General features: G+C 57.6%; 1 protein-coding gene across 3 annotated transcripts; it reads right to left on the bottom strand.

Annotated features, from left to right (window-relative positions):
* Nucleotides 1-5,331: 5,331 nt before the first annotated feature.
* Nucleotides 5,332-21,580, bottom strand: TM9SF4 (transmembrane 9 superfamily member 4). 3 transcript variants are annotated; one of them, XR_015183938.1, is made up of 19 exons: nucleotides 21,491-21,580; nucleotides 15,639-15,752; nucleotides 13,975-14,074; nucleotides 13,453-13,621; nucleotides 13,243-13,372; nucleotides 12,163-12,286; nucleotides 11,185-11,303; nucleotides 10,933-11,044; nucleotides 10,377-10,447; nucleotides 9,852-9,984; nucleotides 9,306-9,387; nucleotides 9,123-9,198; nucleotides 8,691-8,774; nucleotides 8,320-8,495; nucleotides 7,903-7,966; nucleotides 7,199-7,318; nucleotides 6,573-6,662; nucleotides 5,963-6,193; nucleotides 5,332-5,695 (listed from the first exon to the last, which is right to left on the bottom strand). XR_015183938.1 is itself a non-coding variant. In XM_086474531.1 (18 exons), exons 1-18 carry the CDS (start codon nucleotides 21,578-21,580, stop codon nucleotides 6,044-6,046), a joined length of 2,004 nt encoding a protein of 667 aa, XP_086330657.1. In that variant the 3' UTR covers nucleotides 5,897-6,043. The 3 variants fall into 3 exon arrangements, 1 of the variants encoding a protein (XP_086330657.1); XR_015183939.1 differs by having other exon boundaries at nucleotides 5,332-5,661; XM_086474531.1 differs by lacking the exon at nucleotides 5,332-5,695 and having other exon boundaries at nucleotides 5,897-6,193.
* Nucleotides 21,581-22,912: the final 1,332 nt, after the last annotated feature.

Raw genomic sequence — 22,912 nt, 5'->3', positions numbered from 1 at the left:
TTTCTCCACCATCACATCACCTTTGCTGTCTGGAAAGAATAACCCCGCAGAGGCACTTTTTCTACTGCCTGCAATTAAAATTTGTACAAAGAACTCTTCAAAGATGCTGTTCCCATCACCCTACCTTCTTGGTTATCCTCTCTAATCCCGGTTACTCAGGCTCACCGAATTCCCCCCCCCGGGTGCCTATTTTTAGGTAATTGCCTGCCCGAGTCCTGCGGATCTTCTGCCGACGAAGAGCGAAGCGGGTGAACGGCTCGAACAGAACCACTTCATTAGAACTTTACGGGTTTCCATCTTTATCCAAAATCACCTTTTTCCATAACTCATTTCCTGTACTTCTCCAGTTCTCAGAGACGGGCGTCGCCAGCTGCAGCCCTGAATGCAACAGCCACCCTTTGGGCAGGAGCGGCCGGTTGGCTTAGCCTGGTCTGCAGGACCAGGCCTCGGGGGAGCCGGACACTGTTTTCACTCGAATCACCGGCCCTGGCGCCTCTCACCCCTCTGTGCCCGAGGGGCCGCAGCGACACCGACCCTCCCTCGCAGATCAGCTGAAAGCTGCCCAGGGAGACGCCGTTACACTGACACAGCTCCTGACAGGACCGCTGTTCCCGTTCCCCGCCCCGTTCCCCTGCCACCACCGCCACATCTCCGGCGTCACTGGACTCCTCTCAGGTTCTGCTGTGGCTGCCCCACGCTCGGGGCCCGTGCGTCGGGCTCACCTCCGTGCTGTCCCCCCACCCTGGGATGCACTTGCTTCATTCAACCAGGATCCTTTAGGAATCCTGCCGCAAGTTTCAGGCATCCCGTAGCTCCCGGGGAGGAGTTTGCTCCCGCAGCACCTCCTCAGTGGGCTCCCTGTGATCTGCGCCCGGAGCCGCCTCCGCACCGTTCCAGCGCCCCGGCCACTGAGGGCTTTAGGCTGCCACAGGTCAAGCAGAAATTCAGCTGGGGTCAGAAAGCGATACGCGGAGCCCAGGTGATGTCCTGCTTCTCACAAATCCACGCCACGAGATCAGCTTCGCTCTCCCACCAGAAGCCCCTTGTATTCCTCGCGCACAGGCTGGCGGGAGGAGGCTGAAGCGTCGTCCTCGCTGTTGAGGTGGAAGCCGGGTCTGCGGGCGGCCTTGCCACCCGTGCCTCACAGCAGCGCGCGCAGAGAACGGGCGTGGCGGGGAGGAAGCTCCTCTGGAGTGGGAGGCCACACGGAATCGGCGCGTCACAGCCCAAGGGAAGTCAAAGGCACCGCGGAAGGTAAAGAACAGGGAATGTGGAATCAATTTCAGTCACTACGAAGTAGCCAGCTCTCCATCTCCAGTGAGGGGAAGAATCCTCAACACAACAAGGTGTCTTGTTGAAAACCAACCGTCCTTCACCTCAGCAGCTGCCTTCCCCTCCGTCCTCACCATCCATTCCACACCCCCATCTTTCTTGGGAACTACTACGCACGTGGAGAGCAGCTCCAGTGCAGGGTGCCCTGAGGCGGGGCGGCTCGGGGAGCCCTGCGGGATGGGCCCGGCCACAGCACCCCTCGCTCAGCACCCGGGGCCCGGCTGGCTCAGCATCTGGGCGGGGGGATCACGTACCTGCCCCACGGCCCGGTGTCCTCCGCAGGTCAGCGCCTTGAAGGTAACGCAGAAGCTGCTGCTTACGGAGCTCGCCGGCACACGCCACGACTGAAACCGGTGCACCAGCCTGCACCTTCGAGCAGGGAGCTGGTGCCGGGAGCGGGCACATTCCCTAACTTCTGCTGTCTCGACTGCTTCGTGACCTCTCCTCGCCCTACTGAGTGCCTCAGCCTTGATGGCTTTGTGGGGTTTTGCCCCCGCCTGCAGTGATCCGTAATATCCAGAAATTTTTTAGGAAGGTTGTTTTGTAACATTTGTACCAGTATTTTCCTTAAATGAGGCTATTGAACAAAAAACTAGAGATGTCTGCCTTCGAGGGGCTCTGACAACTGCGTGGTGGCAAGAGGGACGGCAGAGGGAACCTGTGGAAGCCATGAAGCCTCGCCCCTGGGAGCAGCCGAGCTCCGAAACCGCTGCTGCAGGAGAAGCTACCGAGCGGCCTTCGCAGCCACGAGTCGCGCCGAGAACCTTCTCGGGGCAGGGCTGCCCCGGCCTGGGCTCTGCCACCCGCCGCAGGAGCGGCTGAGCGGATCCGGAGCTGGCAACGCCCCTTGTGAGGGAAAGGGTTTGGGTTTTCTCGGCCCTGGGAGAGAGGCAGGGGCTCTCGCTGGGGCCGCAGCTACACCAGCTCTTCTTGTGCTGGGTCCTGACAGGCCCAGCGCCCGACCTCCCGTCCCGCAGCTACAGCTGCTGAGGCCAGAAGCTTCCCATTGTTAAAGCTCAACTGGGTTTTTTTTCCTAAAAAAACCCCAACAAACTTTCTAGCACTTTTATACACAGTGAATAACCTCTTTTAATGGAGTATTTTGGGGCTAAAAACAAGGTTTTTAAACTGTAAAAATATTAAGTGCCATTAGGAACTGTACAGTTCATCCCGAAAATTAGCTCTTTCATTGTCTTGCAAAATGAAGTTAAAATTGGAAGTGGTTTTTTATAATGAAGTTGTTTATTAAAAGCAGTTGAATTATCTGCCCCAGGTGTCTTCTTGGAGGGGAACAGGCTTTTTGGTTTGGTTTTAAGTAAAGACAGAAGCGTAGGGCAAGTCAAAGCCCCAGTTCCCTACGTGAACCCACAGACTTTCACGTTTCTTTCAAGCAAAGGATTAGACCCCCCCCAAAAAAAGACTCAGGGCCCTGCTGGGGATGTAGCGACAGCCGATACCCTTGGCTCCTGCCGAGGAGAATAGCGTCCGTTAGACAGCAAGTTCTGGTCCCTCGCTTTCACTGAAATCACCAGCCCGCGCGGAAGCACGGCAGGAGTGCAGCCACCGCCCCCTCCAAAGCGCCCCGGCCCGCTCGGCGCCCCAGCCCCCAGCGCGGAACCAGGACCAAACCTTCAGGCCTCAGCTACGAGCGCCTGCGGCCACCAGCCACGGAGCGCTTTGACAGAGATGAAAAAGGGCGAAGAGCATCCCGCCCTCGCGGGAGTTTCTTTTCAGAAGACAGTTTCAAAGCTGACAACCCTTTTCAGGGTCCGGGCACTTCTCTAGCTCTGACCCAGTTTTCCTCCCTGATGCAGCCACGGGTACGACGCGCCGCTCCTCAGCAGCCTCCCCTCGGCGCAGAGCCACGGCAGGACACGACTGCGGCCGCGCTGCTTCCCTAGCCTGCCTGAAACGAAACGAGTTCAGCACGGACTGTCCTGTTGGTGGAGCCTTTTTTTAAGGGCAGAAGGGACTATTCCGATGATTGCCGAGGTTTGATGAAAGCGTTTGCCTGCGCTGGTCTCAGCAGCTGATCGGGGTCACGGACATTCAGCAGCCCCTAACACCGGCAGCCCTGTAACCCGCTCCCGGCTGGGCACATCCAGTGCTCTGCTGGGCAAAGCATCCCAAGAGAAGTGAATTCGCTGTCCTGCCCTGGCTGCTCTCCGGCCCCACACCCCCCTGGCAGCAGCACACAAGCCCTGGGAAAGGCATCGAGCTGGAAGCCAGCGATGAAGGTCCTGCTTCCACAGCACCAACACACCTCCAAAACACCCCTCGGAGGAAGGAAACGGCAGCTCCCTCCTGAGCTGTGCTCTCACCTCTGGTGCTCTAAACCACCGTGGATCTGCCCGACGCTCCCCGCGGCTCCGTCAGCGCTCCACGGGTCAAACAACGTATTTCGCACACGAGACACGCGCAGCTCGAGTGGTCTTACCCCGGGGCACAGGAGAGCAGCCAGAAACGGATCCAAATGCCTCGACCGGTGGCATTTTGATGACAACATACGGCAGCGTACAGGATGCGCCACGCTGGGAGAAACGTGCTGCTCGGTCAAGTTTACCAGGAGAATATTACAAAGAAAACGGCGGCGTGTTCCAAGCTGTGCTTCTGGCTGAAGCCAAAGACCACGCAGGTGTCGAACAGGCCAAGTGTTACGAAAAGGAAATCCCACGAGGTGGCTTAGGAGAACCCAGGAGAGTGGGACAACAGGACAATGGCAGATTTATTTACAATAGGACACAAGGAATACATACATTAATTAAAAATTACAAAGAATACAGGGAAAACACTTTGGGGAAGGGAGAGAAATCAATGCTGGCTGAGCCTCTCCACTGGGGCAGGGGTAGAAAATAAAAGGGGAAAAAAAAAAAAAAAAAAATCAACCAAAATCTGAGAGGGGGATCTCAAATCCGAACTGACGCAGGACTCCACAGCACAGGTGGCTCACGCATCCCCTGCTCCCTTTCTCCATCCTTGATTCCTGGCTGACTAGACTTTGGCGTGAAGGGCGGCTGTTAGGCAAGGCTGGCAAGACTCGGGGCCAAGGAGTCGAGCCGCCCAGGAAGGCTGCTCCCCGCGGGGGGCAAGGCCGCTGGGATGAGACACAGGTCCTTGCGTGGACCTGGTGGAAACTTATGGCAGTTGGGGTTAAGCCCAGAACCCCTCAAGGGTGCACATCAGTGCGGCACCAGGGGGGGCTTTGGACAGCTCTGGGTTGGAACGGTGTCACCTGCAGCAGCTGGTCATTTGGAGACCTTACTGCAGCAAGAAGCAAAAGCAAAATTTTCACAGATCTCGCTAAAAAACACTCTCCCGTGTAGCCCTGACTGAACCCGGCTAGTCTGGGGATGGAGGGAGCCTTCACTGTAACCTGGAACCTTTTCACTGGTAAATAGCATTTGAGTGACCAAAAAAACCCTTTAACCTCTTTTAAAAAGAGCTTCCCATGGGCTGATTCAGGCATCAAGCCACAGAAAAAGAGGAGCCCGCTGCAGAAGAGCCCACATCGGCTGTCCCGGAGGGCTTGGACTGTTTGTGTAGGACAAAACACAGCTCAGGGGCGTACGCTTCTGCTCCCTGGAGGTAGAGGATCTGAGAGGAGGAGAAGAGAGCGGCACGAGCAGCTGGAGCCCAGGGCAGGTGGCGAGACAGCCTGCTCCTGACCACGGGAGAACTCCTCGGGGCCGCTCCCTCTGTCCCCAGCCCCCTCCGCACGGCCTGCGCGCACCTCGGCCCCAATACTGCACCAGATCGCTTGGCACTGAAGCGGCAGCGGCGGCGCAGCCTCCTCTCCACAGGGCCCTGCGCAGTCCCGGGGGGGGGAAGCCTGCCCCGGTCCTCACGCGGCCGGAGCGATCGACAGAGCAAACCCTCGCAGTTACCTCGCGCGTCCTCCCAGTCCCGTATTCCCGCACCAGCTCCATCACGTCGCTTCCACCAGCGCGTCACGTCCCGCTGCGGCTGGCTGCACCTTCCGCACGAGAGGCAATCCCACCCTCCCTCAGCCCCTCCAGCGGAGGCATCCGAAGCAGCCCGTGCTGTCCAAGGCCAGAGGGAAGCGGCGGTGCCGAGGGTTGCAGTTCTCAAGCGCTCTCAGGGTGCAGTTGCACTTCCCAGGCTCCGAACGGCACCTCCATCGCACTGTAAACAAGCCGAAGCCAGGACTTCCGCGGCCAGAGCGCGCCAGCCTCACGCTGGGTAAGGCTCTGGGCTCCTTTCCTTTTGCCATAGTCAAGCTCCCTCTTCTGTGCAGACATGAAGGCAGGAAAAAAACCCAGCCTGATATTTGTCTGAAGAGTCTCCCTGAATCCTAGAGCACCCTAGGGGCTGGAAGAAAACGTTTTCACAAGTGTTTCCACTGCTGTCTCAAATCCATTCGTCATCAACATAAAAAAAAAAAAAGGATGAATTAGCAAAAAGGGGGTTTACTTATACAGAGGGATATTTCTCTGCTAAAAAACTCCCTCGAATATGGAACAGGATAATAAAGTTAAAATGCAAGGTATCTACAGACCCCTTTTCCCCCAGAAGTAGCCCAGAATCCATGTACACTGTGCCAAAGTTACATTCCAAAACGAGGAGTTATTTATTTCTCTTGTCGCTCTCCCACTGGGTTTTGTTTCCTTACAAGAGCTGGGAGAAGCTGTCCCCTTCGCTCCCAGGAGGACACACATCGGAGGTGTCTACTTTCTGCCGGGTCTCTGCATCTTCAGTCGATTTTCACCGCGGCGTAGATCTTCCGGACGAACATGTAGGCTGCATAGAAGCCAATGGTGCCGGTGAGGAGCCAGAAGGACAAGACCATAAGGGCGGTGTAGCCGAAGTACAGCAAGGAGGGAATGAACTCCACAATATCCAGCTGAAACAGAGGGGAAAACCCAAGCAAAATCAAGCACAGAGGTAAGGAGGGTCAGCTCCCAAACCGGCCCGTGCCCTCTGCAGGGGGGCATTTGACAAAGGGAGCGAACCCTCCGCTCCACTTGTTTTTATCCGGCTGAAGAGAGACCCCCTTCGAGGTGGGGCGCGGGAACACCGCTCCGCACAGTACGGCGGGCAGCGGCGTCGGGCGCTTGCGGCCTCCTCCCCGCTCTGGAAGGAGGGTCGGCACCGTTGGCCGGTGGGCTGCCTCGGGCCGGCATGGGGACAGACCAGGACTAGCCAGTCCCGCCGTTGCCTTTCCCAAACCCTCGAATCTCCTCCAGAAAGGCGGCACTTTCATGCAGGAGGAATAACAATACCTTGTTCACAAAGTAGAAGACGGCATAGATCAGCACGTAGAAGGCAGATCCTCCAGACACCAAGAAGGTCCTCCACCACCAGCGGTAATCCTGGCAGGGTAAAAAGCCTCGTTATCCCTCAGGCTTCCTTTTCCCGTGTCGCTGTCTCAGGGAGGCCGTGACCCTTCTGGGACAGGGAGACCACCACCCAATTTTCCTTCAAAGGAAAACGACAGTTTGGGGCCGGGGAACTATTTTGTCACAGAAGCGTTTCCAAACCAAACCAGAGGCTGACAGCGAAGCAAAGCCAGGTCAGCGTCGCAGCACCGGCTGCCGAAGAACACGGCTCACCTTGGCCCTGCCTCTCACTTGTATGTGGATGGAATGAAATAGTTTCTTTGGGAAGAGATGCCAGCTCAACATACCCTGCTCCCAGCAGAATTCCTGGTATGAAACCACAGCGCCCAGTCTAGCAGGTAATGAGGCAGCTTCAAGTCCCCTTGAGACACCCCCAGAGGTGTCCAGAGCAAGCACACTCGCGAGCTGGGCCATGCTGGACCTCTGCTGAGCAGCAGCAGTACCGTGACCTGTGCTCTTCTAGGAGCAGGTACCCCCAGCTACTGAAATCACGGTTGGGGAAAGCTCACCTCAGCACAAAGCTGGAAGTACACCATGACAATGCTGATCTGGGAGCACGATACCACCAGGATTATAAACACCAGGAAGAGAAAGCCGAAAAGGTAATAGAACTGGTTCTCCCAGATTGCCTGAAACAAAGACACGGCAGAAATCCATTTCCATGCTACTGCGGTCAATCAGCAGGCGTGAGACTAACTCCTAGCAGCTAACCCAAGGGAAAACGAGGAGCCCCTCAGCCTCGTGCAGAGGAAGGCACAGATCTAATGCATTTCACAACGTTCCTTCAGAGGAGTTGGGTTGCAAAAATGCACCCAAAGGCACTCTGGGGTAGCTTGCCCACCCCCCTCCATCTCCCTGGCGATGGAACAGCAAATTCCTCCCTGTCCATAGAAGGTGCCAAATGGGCAGCAGCCCAAACGGCTCAGTGAGGGTCTTGAGACCAGGACCCCTCCTTGACGTGACGTTACGGTCAGCTTTCACCTTCACCACACCCTCCAAATCACCAAGGAGTGTCCCATAGACGTCTCCGGCAAGAGGACAGTGAACAGACCCACAGCCCAGCCCTCTCTGGAAACGGCGCGGCCTGGAGGGAACCTGCCAGCCCCTTCGGGAAGTACGGGATAGGAGACCGCCCCAGGGGAAGCCCCCTCCCTTTCAAAAGCTTTGGCACGAGAGGAATCCGATCCAGGAGCAAAGCGGGTTAAATGCTTACGCTGAAAATGAAGAACAGTTCAATGAACATAGCTCCAAAGGGCAGAATACCAGCCATGAGGATCCTGCAGAGCAAGAAAGAAACATCATAAGCAGCACAATATAACTGCCTGGCCCTGAAACGTCCCCTGTCGCCACAGCGAGCGCTCCCACCAAAAGCTCCAAGCTCCAGAGCGCTCGAGTTAATGTCACACCGCGCAGGGCGCAGCTGCTCCCGCCGGCGAGCGCGTACCGCGTTGACCAGCACCAGCCACATCACGTCGGAACGGTCGGGATTGTCCCCGATACCACGTTACTCGAGGAAACGCATCTGCCATCTGTCTGTGCCCAGAGGCCAGCCGAAGGGACGCTCAGCAACCCAAGGAGACCGAGGGGAGGGGGGTTAACTCACCGTATTTCCTAGCCACTCATCACTCACCCAACAAATTTATTCATATACCACCTCTGCTCCGGGATCTGCCTGGGAATCTGATTTGTCCGTACAGGATTGTCATACGGCTGCTTGCGAAACCCAAAGTAGTAACCCAGGTAGACCAAGGGCAAGGAGATCCCAAACCACATGCAGAGCAAGGCCACCATGGTAGGGAAAGGCACCTGGAATCACACCAAGAGTCACAAAAGTGAGGCTGACGGCTCACCTGCCCCGGAGACCGAAGTCACCGGCCAGACCAACCCTCAACCACCGCTCTGACACCCGCGTTCAGAAAGATATGGTGAAACTAAGCAAGTCCCTGCGAGCCCGGCCACCCTCCTCCCACCCAGCAGCTCCAGCGTGAAGGTGGTACCTACCGCTCCAGAGGAGTGTTTCCCCCAGATGAAACAGTTCAGGACGAAGCAGATGCCGAAGACGACACCCGGGTACAGGGTAGCTGTCTGCAAGAGCAACCACAGGTTGAGAGGCCACACGTGAGCCATCAGCCAGACGCGTCTTTAACGAGCCCGTGGCTGGGACAGGGCACACGCGGGGGAAGCAGCCGCTCTGCTGCAGCACTAACACCGCGGAGGGGCTGTGGGGAGGACCTGGGACAATCCTCTTGCTTTACTACAGCCCGTGCTCTGGTGTTTGCCCTTCCGTGTAAAGCCACGAGGACTCAATCCACACCAAATCTCTGCAGTACAGTCAGGCGGCGTCCAGCCACCCACAGATACACGTGGAGCTTATCCACGTTATCTTGACATCAGCAAACCTGGATGACCAGCACAGAACACCACAAAACTTACACAAAAGGCTCCCTTCTTCCATCGATGTCCTTTCAGAGTCCGGTATAAGCGGCCAGCAAAGAATCCACCAAAAACCCTGTCGCAAACAAGCCAAGACAAAGAAGATCAGCTTTCCTTGTTGGGGAGAGGGAGAGGAGGGGCGGGCAGGACGGCGCTGCTGTGGGGAGCAGTGGAGACACCTACCCCATGAACATGAAGAGGAAGCAGGCGGTGGTCATCAGCGCACCCCGGCTAGAAGGCGACAGCATCCCCAGCATGGCGACAACTGCGGGGGGAAAAGGGACACAGCAGCCCTGAGGCACGTGTGCTGGCCAGCACGTGGAGAGCAGGGGCCCAGGCCGCAGCTGCCGCCCACACCTCATTGCCTTCAAAGCACGACACGTCCAGAGCCTCCAGCCCTGGCCAGAGGGAGGAAGGCCCAGCTCTGAGCTCAAGCTACAGCCTCCGTCTCCCCAGAGGTCTGAGCGGGTGCGGCTCAGGCAGCCGGGCACACGCGTGTGCCAGGGGCTCAGCCCGCCGTCACCCAGGGCTCCGACCTCCCTAACAGGAAACACAAACACGGGAAGATGCTGGGAAATGCTGTCACGGAACTCGGACACACTGAGGCGCCTCGATCAGCCCCGCAGCTGGAATCGGCCTCACTCAGGCCACGGTGAGCACAGTCCACGGGAGCTACAAACGCCCTCGAGCATCGTTGCGCTTCCCGTCACAGCCGCATGTGCCACTTACAGATGACAATCAGGATCATGCAGAAGAGCTGAATTCCAGAACCCAGGAGAGAGCTGAGGATCATAGGATACTGCGGAGGCCTGAAGACGTCTCCATGCACAAGTTTCCATCCAGATTCCTCCATGGTATCTTCCTGCAGCAACAACAGGAAAAGGAGGTCATTTACAGATGATATGCCAGTGGAAATCAAGGTCCTACCACAGCCAGCCTAAGAGGTTCATTTTATCACCTAGTTAAGAAACTTCTTTCCTCTTGGGCTTAAAACCAGCTCAGACCTAAACTGCCAGTGCCAGGGCACACATTTACGGAACTGCCTGCAGTCCTTGGGTCTGAAGACACCTGAACCAGTAACCTCCCAGTGCACAGGGAGAGCCAAAGGTGTCGTGACAGCACACGACAGAACCGCCCCTCCCGAAGCAAAACAGGGGCAAGGAAGGAGACAAGACATCCAAGTCTTCAGACTAGATCCCTCCTCACCTGTGCTTCCCTCCCTCCCTGATCCCAGACCCAAGAACAAACACTTACGATGTCATCTTCCTTGTTGTAGTTGGCAATGTCCTTCCGGAGCGTCCGGATGATGATCATGCTGAGAATACCTGCAAACAAGCAGAAGTGCCCTTAGCTCAGAGGCTCCTACACAGCCACGCTGCTCTCCCGCTGTGCGACGACACGGCTCCCACCATACAGCTCTGGCGAGGAGAGGAGGCCTCGAGTCACGAGCCACCTGCCCCAGCCCTCAGCAGCGACAGAAACAAAACCCCAGGGAGCAGGGAGGGCAGTATTCCAGCAGGAACGGGGCACTGTGGCTTTCCTGTTGGGGTTTTTTCCCCTTAAATACAGACACACAAGACGTGCGTTAACCACATTCCACTCCCTCAAGTACCCCAGCAGAGAGCAGAAGTGGGAACTGTCTGACCCCACGGGGCGCTGCCTGAACCGGGAGGTTTTATCTGCTAAGGCCTGTTTCCTGCCCCTTCTGATCAGGTTCAGACACGGCCACGTCCTCCTCGAGCCACCTGCAGCCGAGGCTTAAAGCAAGTTCCCTGCGGATTCATGGCAAAGCCTTCCTCAGCCCACTCACCTGAAAGGAAAAAGACGACCACGACCGAGTTAATGATAGAAAACCAGTGAATCTGCACGTCACTCATGGTCAGGTAGGTGTCCCAGCGGGAAGCCCACTTAATGTCACTCTCCTGAAAGAACAGGAAGGTTCTTCTCAAACCAGCACATTCCCAATGTCCTCCACAACACCTCCGGGACAGACACCTGGAGCACCAGCTGCCAGCCAGCCAGGGGTAGTGAGCTGCCAGCCAGCGCCCCATTTCTCCCTCACCTCCCAGTGGACAGAGTAGGTGAAGAGCAACTGGTTCTCTTTAGAAGGATCTATTTCCTGAGGGGCAGAGCCCGTAGCTTCAGGCAGGCTGCACAGGCTCTTCTCATCAGCCTTCAGGTCTGTAAGGGGAAACACGGCACACGCGAGGTCAGCCCTTCCCTCGGGCACCGCCGCTCCCAGTGACCATCCCAGCCCCAGGGACCCTTAAGGCGCTGGGCTGCCGTTACTCCAGGCGCTGCAGGGGAAGCGCTCGCTCCCCTCTCACCTGCTTCGCAGTTTGAAAACTATTCTTCCCACCAGAAGTGGAACACCATTACCAGACTTTAAGGAAAGCTACGCACAGGGCTTCCTTTAACTGGAAGGATAAAAGCCAGAGGCTCTGAAGCCAAGGATCTGGACCACGAACAAATCCTGTTCCACATGATACTCTGGGAAACGAGACCTCTCCCGCAGCGCCTGCTGCTGCCAGAGGAGCGCTGCACGGGGCGATACACGCAACGAGCAACTTCCCTTTGAGACACCTGCTTCGTGCTGGGCTCACCGAGGTAAGAGTGTTTTCCCTGTTTTCCCCCCTAACCATTATTTTTAAGATTCAGTCTCCCTAGAACAGTCCCAAACATTCTGTGGGTCTCTGGACTAGTGTCCCAGCGGGGGAGATCAGGGTCACAAGAAGAGCTCGATGCCATGTGTACGTCATGTTAGATGCCACAGTGCAAAACCAACCCAAAACAACCCCCAACCTCCAATCCTTTTACATGAATTAATTTTCCATGGATTGCATTTCAAGGATATCGCTCTATTTTTGGTACTTCCTTAGTAAGAAAGGGGTTTATTGTTCTCACAATTCAGAATCCCTCATTTCTGTGCCCCAAGACCACAACAGATGCAACAGCTGGCACCGTGATAGACCAGTGGCATTTAACCCTTGGCCCTACAAGAGAATCTTCTCCTTTGTTCCCCGCCCTGAGAGTCTCTCACCTTCCAGTTTAATGCTTTGGGGAATCACTTCAAAGCGCACAACCCGGTAGGTGGGCTGCTGGCTCTCTTCCACGTCCTCTCTGTGGTAGTAAAGGATGAAGGAGAGGTGGTTGTGCAGGTAGAACTAAAACAGATTTAACATGAAATAAAACGTTAGCACCCCAAGGGAGGAACAGGCAAAGATGAGAAGCAACAAGTGCAGAAAGCGGCTTCAGTGCAGAAAACTGAAGACTCCAACTGTTCCCAGACGCATTGTGCTACGCAGCGAGATCAGGCTAACGCTTCCCAAGGCTAAAAGAACAAGAGGAGAGAACAGAGGTGTTGAAGAGGTGACACCTCAACCACTCCAGGCACCGGGGACAATGTTTCAGTCTATTTCTGGCCTGGAAAATATCATTATGTGTCACAGCTCAGCCGTGCGCTCAGCGGCGGCAGAATCGCCAAATTTAGGCTGGGAAGACCTAACAGCCCTGAGCCTCCCGCCTGCTTCTCCTGCCAGGCAGCCCCCCTGGGGCCCACGGCTGGCGCGTTCGAAAGGCTCTTACGTCGCCCGTGACATGAGCCACGCACAGTGACCCTGAGCTGGCGCCGCGGCTCGAGAGATCAGAGCTGCGGCTGCAACCGAACTCGGGCGTGACACAGGGCTGCGCCCGTCAGGGCACACCGCTGACCTCCGGGCACCCAGGCACGGAGAATATCCGCAGGAACACACACGCTAAGGTTCCACTTGCCGTTTAAGCAGCTTTTCCTCCCACAAACACTTGACTTTGTGGGGTTTTTTACCTACGAGCTGCTCCAAGACCGCCAAGGCTCGGCCAGCCTTTGGGGCGCGCTGCCTGGGTTCTGCTGAGGGGAAACCACTGCATGGGCTTGTCCAACGTTTGTCCAGGCTGTCATACCAGTAGTCCAGCACCCACCCCCTTCTCCCAATAACAGGCCTCTCTCTCGTATTTCCACCCTTTATAAAACCTTTCAGCTGCATTCCCCATGCTGAGACTCTCTGGCAGAGACCTCCAAATCCCTCCGGCAGACACCCAGAGCGCCACCAGGCACCCCTCAGACAGCATCTGGATTTTCTACCTTGTTACCGTCCATAAACCCAAGCCTGTATCCATGCTCGAACTGCACATCCTTCTCCTTCTTCTTCTCCTCTTCCTCACGATTGGAATAAAACTCCAGTCGCGTTGCCACAGGAAGGTTATCAGCAATGCTGAAAACACAGATTTCAGATCAAGTTTGTCCGCAACACAGAATCCCCGCTGACACAAACCCGTGCTCGAGGTGACTCACAGATGGACGTAGTAATCTTCCCTGATCCGCTCGGCGATCAGCTTGCTCTGCTCCACCGTCAGCGTGACCGGCTTGTTGGGGACATTGCACAGAACTTCACATTTCTTCTCTACGTTCATGGAAACCTGGAAAGGCGTATTCACAATTCGGTCCCCCCGAAGAACCTCACCTGGAAAAGGGGAAAATAAGGACAGGGTTGAAGACGGCCAGGCTCCTCGCCACCCACCGATCCTGCCACGGGGTTGCATCCCGCTGGAATGACGACAGCAGGTCTCCTTCGTTACCAGATTCAAGGATAAGATCGAAGGACAGTTTAGCCATTTTACTGGAGGTGACGTGCCCTCCTTCAGGAAAGGCGCCTCCTCTTCCCGACACACGGCCATTCTTTGCCAACAGCCGGCGCAGGCTCTCCACAAGCCGTTTAGCAGAGGTGACACTTGCAATTGCGTTTACTCCTGCAAACCCGCCCTCGCGCAGCTCAGGAACGGCGCCTGGGGAACACGCCGCGCGACCGATACGCACCGAGGTTCTCGGCCTTGTACGTTATCTTGGTGGGCTGGCAGAAGGGCAGCGAGTAGTACTCGTACGGCAGCTGGGTTCGCGAGCTGGTGAGCTTCACAGCCTGCAGGAAGAGAGGTAGAATTGTCCCTGGGAGAGAACTCGGGTAGTTTCCCACCCTCTCAAATAAGCCAGAAGCTAAAGCTTACTTCGAGACACCTGCATAAAGCTCGCTTTCGGAAGCTGTAAAAAAGGAGACAGAAGTTCCTGGGAGGACTCCAGCTTTCCTCCTTTTGCACCATTCCTGGTCGTATATCTCTACGCTACCATTTAGTAGCAACTCATCCACAAACAGAGAAACACTTGAAGAAAGCAGTGTAGTGGATTGGTTTCACTCATTTATGACTCAGTGAAGCTCTAAGAAATAACAAAGAGCTCGAAAAAGATGCAAGAGTCACATTCCATCCAAGACTCCAGTTACTTCCTCAAAAAAAAAACCCACATCACACGAGACTGAGGTCTGGCCTCTGGTGGCACGAAGAGTTCAGCAATGTTTGTCTCTGTCAGGAAAGCCAGAGCCATCAGATCGGGAAGACAATGGGTGGTGACAAACCCCAAAATTTCTGGAGCGTTCCCACAAATCACACGGCACGAGGGACGCGCAGAGACACCCCACGACAGCCAAGGCCGCAGCTGCTGCAGAAACCAGACGTGTTTGGTAACGCAGCCAAGCTCGTTTATTGGAAGAGCACTGGCAAACACGCTGACTCGCCTTATCACTTGAGGAAGCATTTGGCTTAGGAAATCCCTTTGAGAACAGCCATCCAATACCCCCTCCTTCTGGAAAGCCTACTGTAGCCACAGGCAAGTCTCATTTGCTTAAAAATAGCCCATGTCTGGCAGCCTGTGGCCAAAGAGAAAACTGTGTGGCGCTTCACGGGGGAGCAGCCAACCTCAGCATCCCCGAGGGTGCTGGATTTTGCTGAGACAGAGGCCACAGCTTTAGAAAAAGAAATGAAATGGGCTATGAATCGCTGATGTCTGCAAACAAAGCCGGGCTTCCTCCTCCTGTAGGGGCAGAGCAGTTCCGCCCTCGCTCCCAGCAATCCTGCCCCGGAGCAGCTCCTCAGCGAGCTCTGCCACGCTCAAGGACCAACGCCCGCGCTCGGACAGGATGGATTTCACTTGGCTTGGAGACACAACCTGAGCAACGTGGGCGGAAGAGAATATTGAAAAGGTCTGAGTCAAACCACTTCTCTCCTCCACCGTTCACCCGCCACCTAAAGGCCCACCCTCTGTAAGCACTTGGAGAGTCCGTCCAATGTGGCGGAAAAATCTCCAAGTAAATTCACGTCAAAGCCACAGGGAGAATGGGGGCTCTTTTCCCAGATACAGCAACATCTCGAGGTCTTTGGTGCAACTGGTGAAGGAACTTGGTAGAAGATATCAGAAACAAGAAAGAACCACGTTGGGAACTGCAGGGTGAGATGACAACAGTGTCTGCTTGAGGGCTGCTTAGCCCCAGCACCAATGTTGTGAAAAAGAGAAAACATCTGCCCCCAACATTTTAGTGACAGGAGCCCCAGGTGTGACGTTCTAGTCCTGCTCAGCTGCTGTGATATAAAGGGAACAAACAAAACACCAGAAAACCCCAAGCAGACTAACAGGTCCATCCGAGTCCACCCTACCTTTATTTCTACTGGATCATTGCGGTGGAAGTTGATAGGAGCCACACCGGGTACATAGAAGGAGTCTGTACCGGGCAGCCACAACAGCAAGACCAGCAGGTATCTTAGCCTTTCCTGCGAAAAAGGAGAGGAAACATTAAAACACAACAGAAACATGGGAACAATGTTCGAGATGGGCAACAACACCGACGGCGTCCATCCCGGACACGAGAAAGGCTGTGCAGTCTGGCGATGAAACACGGGCCAAGTGCAGAAAAGCGACTCTCCACTTTGCTTTGCGGCTCTCTGAGTCACGGACCACTCTGTGGGTCTCTGTCTCTTCACCTGCCATTAGGAAACATCGGCTTTGCTCAGCCGCAAGAAAAACGCGCTTATCAGTAACACCCTTCACCTGGCAGGCTGTCCTCTGCCTTTTCCACTCCCACTCATCTCACACCCCGTGTCAGAGCACTCCACGGATTACCAGAGAAGGGGGCCGTAGCCCTGGCGCTGATTTCTGTCAGCTCTGCACGTCAGGCGTTACCCTGCAGCCGCTCTCGGGCTGATGCTCACACGCTGCTGCACGCGGAGCCGTGAGCGCAGGGTCAGCTCTGACACCAGACGAACCGCTCGCTGCGTCCAACGCGATGGTCACGTCACCGCTCCCTCCTGCTCCGCTCCTGTCCTCACCCCTCCGGGCCACCACACAGCTCAGTAACGTGGCAAAAGGGTTTTCACTCCTTCCTCAGGGCACGGGGAGATGTTTCAGGCTGGAAGGGTCAGTCAGGCCCGAGGGGGCAACAACACAAAGCAGCCCCCGGGCACCAAAGCCTTTATCGGCCTCCGCTGCATCCCCAGTCCCTCCCGTCACCTCAGGTCACCCAGCCCAGCTCGAGCAGGAAGGCTGTGAAATGAAAACCGAGCTTTAAAAAGTATTAAACGGCAGCAGCAGCTTGGCTGGATCAGAATAGCAACTCCGGAATAATCTCACGGCGTTACTAGCTTCAGCCCAGCCTCCGAAGCTCCCTGCGTGCGCGGCACCATCGGAAAAGCCCACGACCCCCCGAGTCTGGTTCGGGACAACCCTGGGGCTAAAGCTGCAGCCCGGTTAAACCAAATCGCTGCCTTCCCCCGCGTGTCCTCGCCGGAGCCAGTCTCCATGACTCGCTGCCCCTCGGAGCTCTGCAGCCAGGGGTGGGCAGACAAACCCAGGAGGGGAAGGCAGAGGAAAGAGAGCGACTGAGCGGGACGGGCTCGGACTGCAACGAGCCACCACCAGCCCAGTGCCTGCTCCGGCTCAGCAGGGCCCGGGCTTCAGCACCACCCTCCCACCGGTCACCACCACCTGGGAATTCAAACCAGCGAGGGAACGGAACGCGAGGCCGGGTTGCGGATACAAGCCGGCTACCGGGGCAGCAGGGGAGAAAGCCCCCCCGAGGTCCGGGCGCCCAGCAGACCCTGTCCCGACCGGCCCGCCCCGGCCCGGCTGCGATCCGCGGGGAAGGCAGAGGGGAGCCGGGCGCCGGCGAGCGGGCGGCAGGAGCTCTGGGCGCAGAGCGGAGCCCAGGGCAGCGGCACTGCCAGCGGCACGGCGCCCGGCTGGGAGGGACAGGCCGCCCCGGCGTCCTCCGCCCCCGGAGCTCGGCGCAGCGCCGCCAGCTCGCACCCGGCGGGGGAAACACGCCAGGGCTCGACACTCACCAGGCCGGTGCGGCCAAACAGCAGCTCTGTCACCGGGATCCTGCATCAGGCGGGGCGAGATAATCTGTGTTTATTGCCCCCCTTCCTCTTCATCACCTTCCTTTTGTCTTATTCTGAGGCTCATTTGGCCCAGACACCAGCGAGGGTCACTAAAGCTTCCAGAATTAATGGCACTGAGCAGGATTAACAAAAAAAACTAGTCTAAAGTGTATTTACGATGCAAATGCTAGGCACCTACATAAAATGTGCCGATACTAACTCATCAGACATCATTTCTGCTTCCAAGGGAGACTTTCAGCTCTATCCTAAGCACAGCTCAGTGCAGTCAGAGCAGGCAAAAAGCCCCACCTGGAAAGAAACTGGGAAGCACCCGTTTAAAATTGCTTGGACTTCATTACTGATCCGCCTTGCAACAGTGAGGGGCTTGTTTTCTGTGCTTCACTAAATTTTGCCTTCTCCAATCTTGTCAAAGAGGGTTCTGTGACTCTTTGAGTGAGTAGGAAAAGGTCCAGGCAGGTGGAAGGAAACAGCTCTCCAGCCGTAGATCACGCTCCACAGCGGCCAGCGACCTGTGGCAATCATCTCCCTTCGTTCGTCCGCGAAGGGCCAGACGCCCACAGCACGATATTACTTAATAAAACCCCAAACGGCCCCGGTGCCGTCCCTGCCCTGAAGAGCTTGCAAGATGACGAGATAAGGACAGAGCTCTGGAAGGCGCTCAGGAGACACACAGAGACGAAATTTTTGACGACACCTTTGGCAGAAATCAGGCTCTTTGCATACGGATGACGATGACTCAGGCAGCACCAGGAACTATGGAAAGCCTTGCCAGGGAAAAACATTTGGTGGGAAGAAACGGGAACACGGCTGTGCCACAGGTGGGGGCAGCTTTGGAAGCGAAATTGGAAGGAACAGCCCAGTACGGGCTCCCAAGGCGGCAGCTCACGCGGCAGAGCCCGCGCAGGCCGAAGCCAGGGGCCTCTCACCAGGATCTTTCTGTCCTGTCGACAGACGTGCCTCAGCTGCTCCAAGCGAAGGCAGCAGCTTCGCCATGACACCACGGGCACGTGCCAAAACACCCGCGGAACTCACAGGCCGGGCCAGGCATCACCTCGTCTGGGAGACGCCCGCAAGCCGAGCGACCTCCTGGGCTCTGCTGGAGTGCAGTGACGGAGCCCCGGCGCGGCACCGGCTTCCATCTTCGCAGCCTTTACCAGTTCTTTGCATTTCACAACACACACACAAATAAATCTCTCAGATGATGACAGCCTTCCACCCGAGGGGCCAGGCAATCGTACAACGAAGCAACCAGCAGCACAACAAATGCGCAGAGCTCCAGATCAAGGAAAACCCAGCAGCAGACGGACGAAAATAATTTGGATTGACCATTATTATTTTACTACACGTGCAGACGCACACTTGCAAGAGACCCTTTCTCGGGAGAACACGACCCAAACGAGAGCAGGAACTGCACAATCAACCCCTGCGTTCGGTGAGAAGCACTGCTCGCAGCCCGTGATCTATCCCACGCAGAAGGCCTGCCCGAGGGAAGCAAACCTCCTCCTCTCCGCAAAGAAACCCCAATCCTCTATTTCGCGCCGCTGCAAGCACAGCTACACCAACCACCGCTCGGAGCAGCAGCAGGTAACCCGGCACACCCGGCCTCTAAGGGCAACGGCAACGGCCCTGAAGTCTGTGGGATCCCTCTTGAAAAGACTTTGAAAATCTACTCCTGTAATGACCTGTAGAATGAAGCACTCGGCTGTAAGAACAAACGAACTCAAACCGTCCTTGCAGCCGCTCTAACCGTGTGTCTTGTCCCGTGCGCAGCAACGAGAACAGAAGTTCACAGACCAGCCCTCGCCACGGAGGTGCTTCTGGATCCCTGTCACCAGACCTGACGTTTGCAAACGATTCCAGGCCAGTTTCTCTGATTTATCTCATCTAGAACGACTTAAAGAGTATTGCCACCTCCTGCAAATTCACAAAAGGTTTATTTACAAGACACGCTGCCGAAACAGAGGAACCGTTTCGCTGAATCCCAGCCTGACCAAGCGCAGGGTGACCCCACAACCTGCAGTCACGCCATCGCCACGCGCACGCACGGGCTTCCCTGCGGTCCCCGGAGCCGCCACCGCCGGCCTGAGCTCCAACGTTTATTTCAGGGAAGGGGACACGGGAGCCGACCAGCAGTGTTTTCCCCGGAGCACTCTGCCAACGTAGCCCCGCGGGCCCATGGCCGGGCCATTCGCGTCCAGCACCCCCCTGCCCCGGTTACTGCCAGGCGTCTTCTGCAGACTGACAGCTGGAACAACCCTTCCAGCGGCAGCTTCGAGCGTCCTCAAGCATTTTAGTACGGCTGGTACGGGATCGGGGCTGGTTTGGGCCTCCCAGTTCCACCTTGCAGGCGGGAACCGAAGAGCGCGCTCCCTTTGCCGAGCGGGAGGAACAGGGAGCAGGACGCGACAGCGACGGGCAGCACGTGAACGAGACAGGGGACACTGTCCCGTTTATTCTCCGCAGAGAAGGGCGAGAGGGCCAGCAGGCAGCCACGATCGAGAGCTTTTAACCTTCAAAGGCAGTTTCGAAGAAGAACAGAGAAAACATCACCTCTGCAGAGGCGCTCGTCCAGCCGGACTCAGAGAGCTCCGACGCCCTGTTCCGCCTACCGAAACTTTTCAGTATGGTGACAGAAAGGGAGGAAAGACAAAACCCACCGCGTGGCGGGAAGAAGAGAAATCCACGTGGAGCAGAGCGAACCGAAGCGCTCTCCCACGGGTGACGCTCACCCTACCGCAGGCGCACGAAGAGGACACGCACGGCGCTAACGGCACCTGCTCCTCACCCCCTCCGAGGTGCCAGCCTGACACCCCTTTTTCGAGGGCTGCCCCTTAGATGTTCTGACGTCTGGACAAGCTCATCCTTCCTGCATCGCGCCCAGCTCACCCTTGCGCTTGGAGGCATCGCTGAAACCCTTTGGAAAGGAGACAAGCGCCGCGTTCCTGCTGAGCTCCGCGAGCTCCTCCGACCCCAGGGGGGCGGCCAGCGGTAGCTGCCTTCTCTGCCTTTCACAGAGGAGAAGGCTACGAGGAAATTCCCCGCACGGCCACCTGCAGCTCTCAAAGCCAGCTCGCACACTCCCTCCTCCCTGCCTGGGAGAATGCCAGCAGAGAATGAAGATGCTTAAAGGAAAATAAAGGAAAGCCTCTGCTCTTCCAATCTCCCTTCCAGCTTCCGCCAATCTTTACGCCTCATGAGTCACCTCACGTCCCCCACCCTGGCCACCAGCGGCCTTTGTACCTGCACACTTCATGTATTCACACAGCTACTCTTACAACAAGGAACGTCCTTCTGCGAAAGCCAGGAGGAAAACCTGTCTTTCTACTACAAGACTTCAGGGGGATAATTAACATCTCAGCAGCTCATTTTCTGCTTTGTGAGGTGGCACAGATGCTCGCCTACCTGAGCACGTTCCCACCAGAAACATCTTCAGCTCTCCAGGGATTCAGGGAATAACTCAGTAACAGAAACGTGGGGAGATAAAGCGGCTGAGCCCATAACCGCTGCCAAACGCTCGGGAAAACCGCCCGCAACCCAACAGCCTCTTCGCTTGGCAGAAGCGCCCGGTTCAGGCCAACGCTTCCCTTCGAGGGACCCGCACGGGGAAGACAAGGACGGCCGGGGCTCCCCGCAACCCACAGACCCCAGAGGCTCTGCTCACGCCGCGGCCGTGCCCTCCGGCACATCCCCCCCTCCGCGGCCCCGCGGCCCTCCTGCCCGGACAACACCGTGAATCGTGGAAACGGAGCCAGTTTTGCTGCCGAGGGAGCGCGGGGCAGGGACCCGCTCCACACCGAGCGGCTGCCCGAGCCCTGCCCCGCCTCCGGTGACACCGCCCGGGCCGCGGGGACACCCCCGGGGAGACGCGGGAAGGCTGCGAGGCGGAACCGGGGAGTCTTCCCCGGCCAGGGGCCGGGCCCAGGGGAGGCGCGGGGGCCGGCGGGGCTGCGGGCCGAGCGCCGCGTCCCTCCCAGCGCGGGGCAGGCCCGACCCGGAGCCCCCTCGCAGCGCCCCGGGCCCGGCGGAGGCCGAGGAGGAGGCGGGGGAAGGGGGCGCGGGGCCGCCCCGGGGCCGGGCCGGGCCCCGCCGGCCGCTCGGGCCGCCGCACTCACCATCGCCGCCGACGCCGCCATCTTGCATCCACGTGTCGGGGCCGACGTCAGCGGAAGCAGCGCACGGTTGGCTGCGGGGCTTATCGCCATGGCGACAGCGGCCTCGGCCGGGCCCGGCCCGACCCGGCCCCGGCCCCGCCTGCACCGGCAGCGCGGAGCTCCGCCGTCCGGCCCAGCCCAGCTGCCGGGCGGGGCGGGCAGCCGCTCCGGTCCCCAGCGGGTCTCCGGCCCCGCGGAGCAGGCCGGGGAGGCGGGGAGGCCCGCGCCGCCATCTTTGCTGAGGGCAGCGGCCTTCGCGCGGAGAGAGGGCACGACGCCGCGGGCGCCATGTTTGGTGCGGGCGCTGAGGCGGTGGGGCTGAGAGGCCCGGAACGGCCCGGTCCGGTCCCCCCGGTCCAACCCCCCGGTCCAACCCCCCCCGGGCCTGCGGGACTGCTCCGAGGGGCGCTGCGGGCCCCCAGCCTCGCCCCATCTCCGTCCCCCCCTGCCCGGGCTGGGGAACGGGAGGAAAGGCCAAAAAGCCGAGGGGTTTATAAATACTTTATTGATTACAAAAAGCAGCTTCGGAAGCTGATACAAAAGCGTAGAAGCAACGGTGTTTGCCTCTTTGCGTGAGGAAAATACAATCACAGGCCCAGAAGCTCCCCGCTGTACGACATACAGGGCGCTCTTGGAAAAAAAATACTACTTCCTCCTTTTCCCCAAATGACCCATCATTAAATACTAAAAACAAACAACGACGTAAAATGAGTGTGCAAGGCACGACAGGCTCGTTGCCAGTACCGCAGGTGCCCCTGTCACTCCTGCGAGTGGAGCAGCAGGGCTTTGCCACGGAGGGAGAGGGCTCCCCGGGCCGGGGCTGGCGCGGGCCGTGGCCCTTGGCCCGAGAAGTTCCTCCTGCGGCACCCGAGGAGGGGGCCGAGCCCAGGGTCTGCCCGGTAAAACGTCCGTCCGTACCCTGCGGCACGCGCTGCCACCTCGCCGTCACAGCCTCGCCTAAAGCCGCGCTCTGCCGAGAGGACACCATGGAAAACACTTCGGAAGGAAACCCAGGAGGGCGAGGAGAGGGACACACATGTTTCTGCCACGCTTGACATTCAAAACCCAGGATCCCGCGTGGAGGACGAGACAACGTGCCACATCACAGCACGCCCGGGCGGGAATCCGGCGGGATTTCCCTGCCACGCAGGGACCGGGGGACGCAGGCACTGCACCGCGTGGAGCGTCATGGCAGCTAAAGCACCTACTTCTGCAAAGCAGCGTGATAAGGTCTCAGAAGGATTAAAAAAAATAATAATCTGTGTTGTTTTTTTTTTCTTTGTAGCTGAAACAGGCCCAGCCACATCCCTCCTTGTGTGGTGCTGCCGGCGCGAGCGACCACCCTCCAGCCAGCGCTTTCCAGCGCAGCCGCCTCGCGGGCAC

This window comes from Leptosomus discolor, chromosome 17 (genome assembly GCF_034619465.1).
Source record: "Leptosomus discolor isolate bLepDis1 chromosome 17, bLepDis1.hap2, whole genome shotgun sequence".
In the NCBI taxonomy this organism is placed as follows: Eukaryota; Metazoa; Chordata; class Aves; order Leptosomiformes; family Leptosomidae; genus Leptosomus; species Leptosomus discolor.
This window is presented reverse-complemented; position numbering and strand designations above follow the sequence as displayed.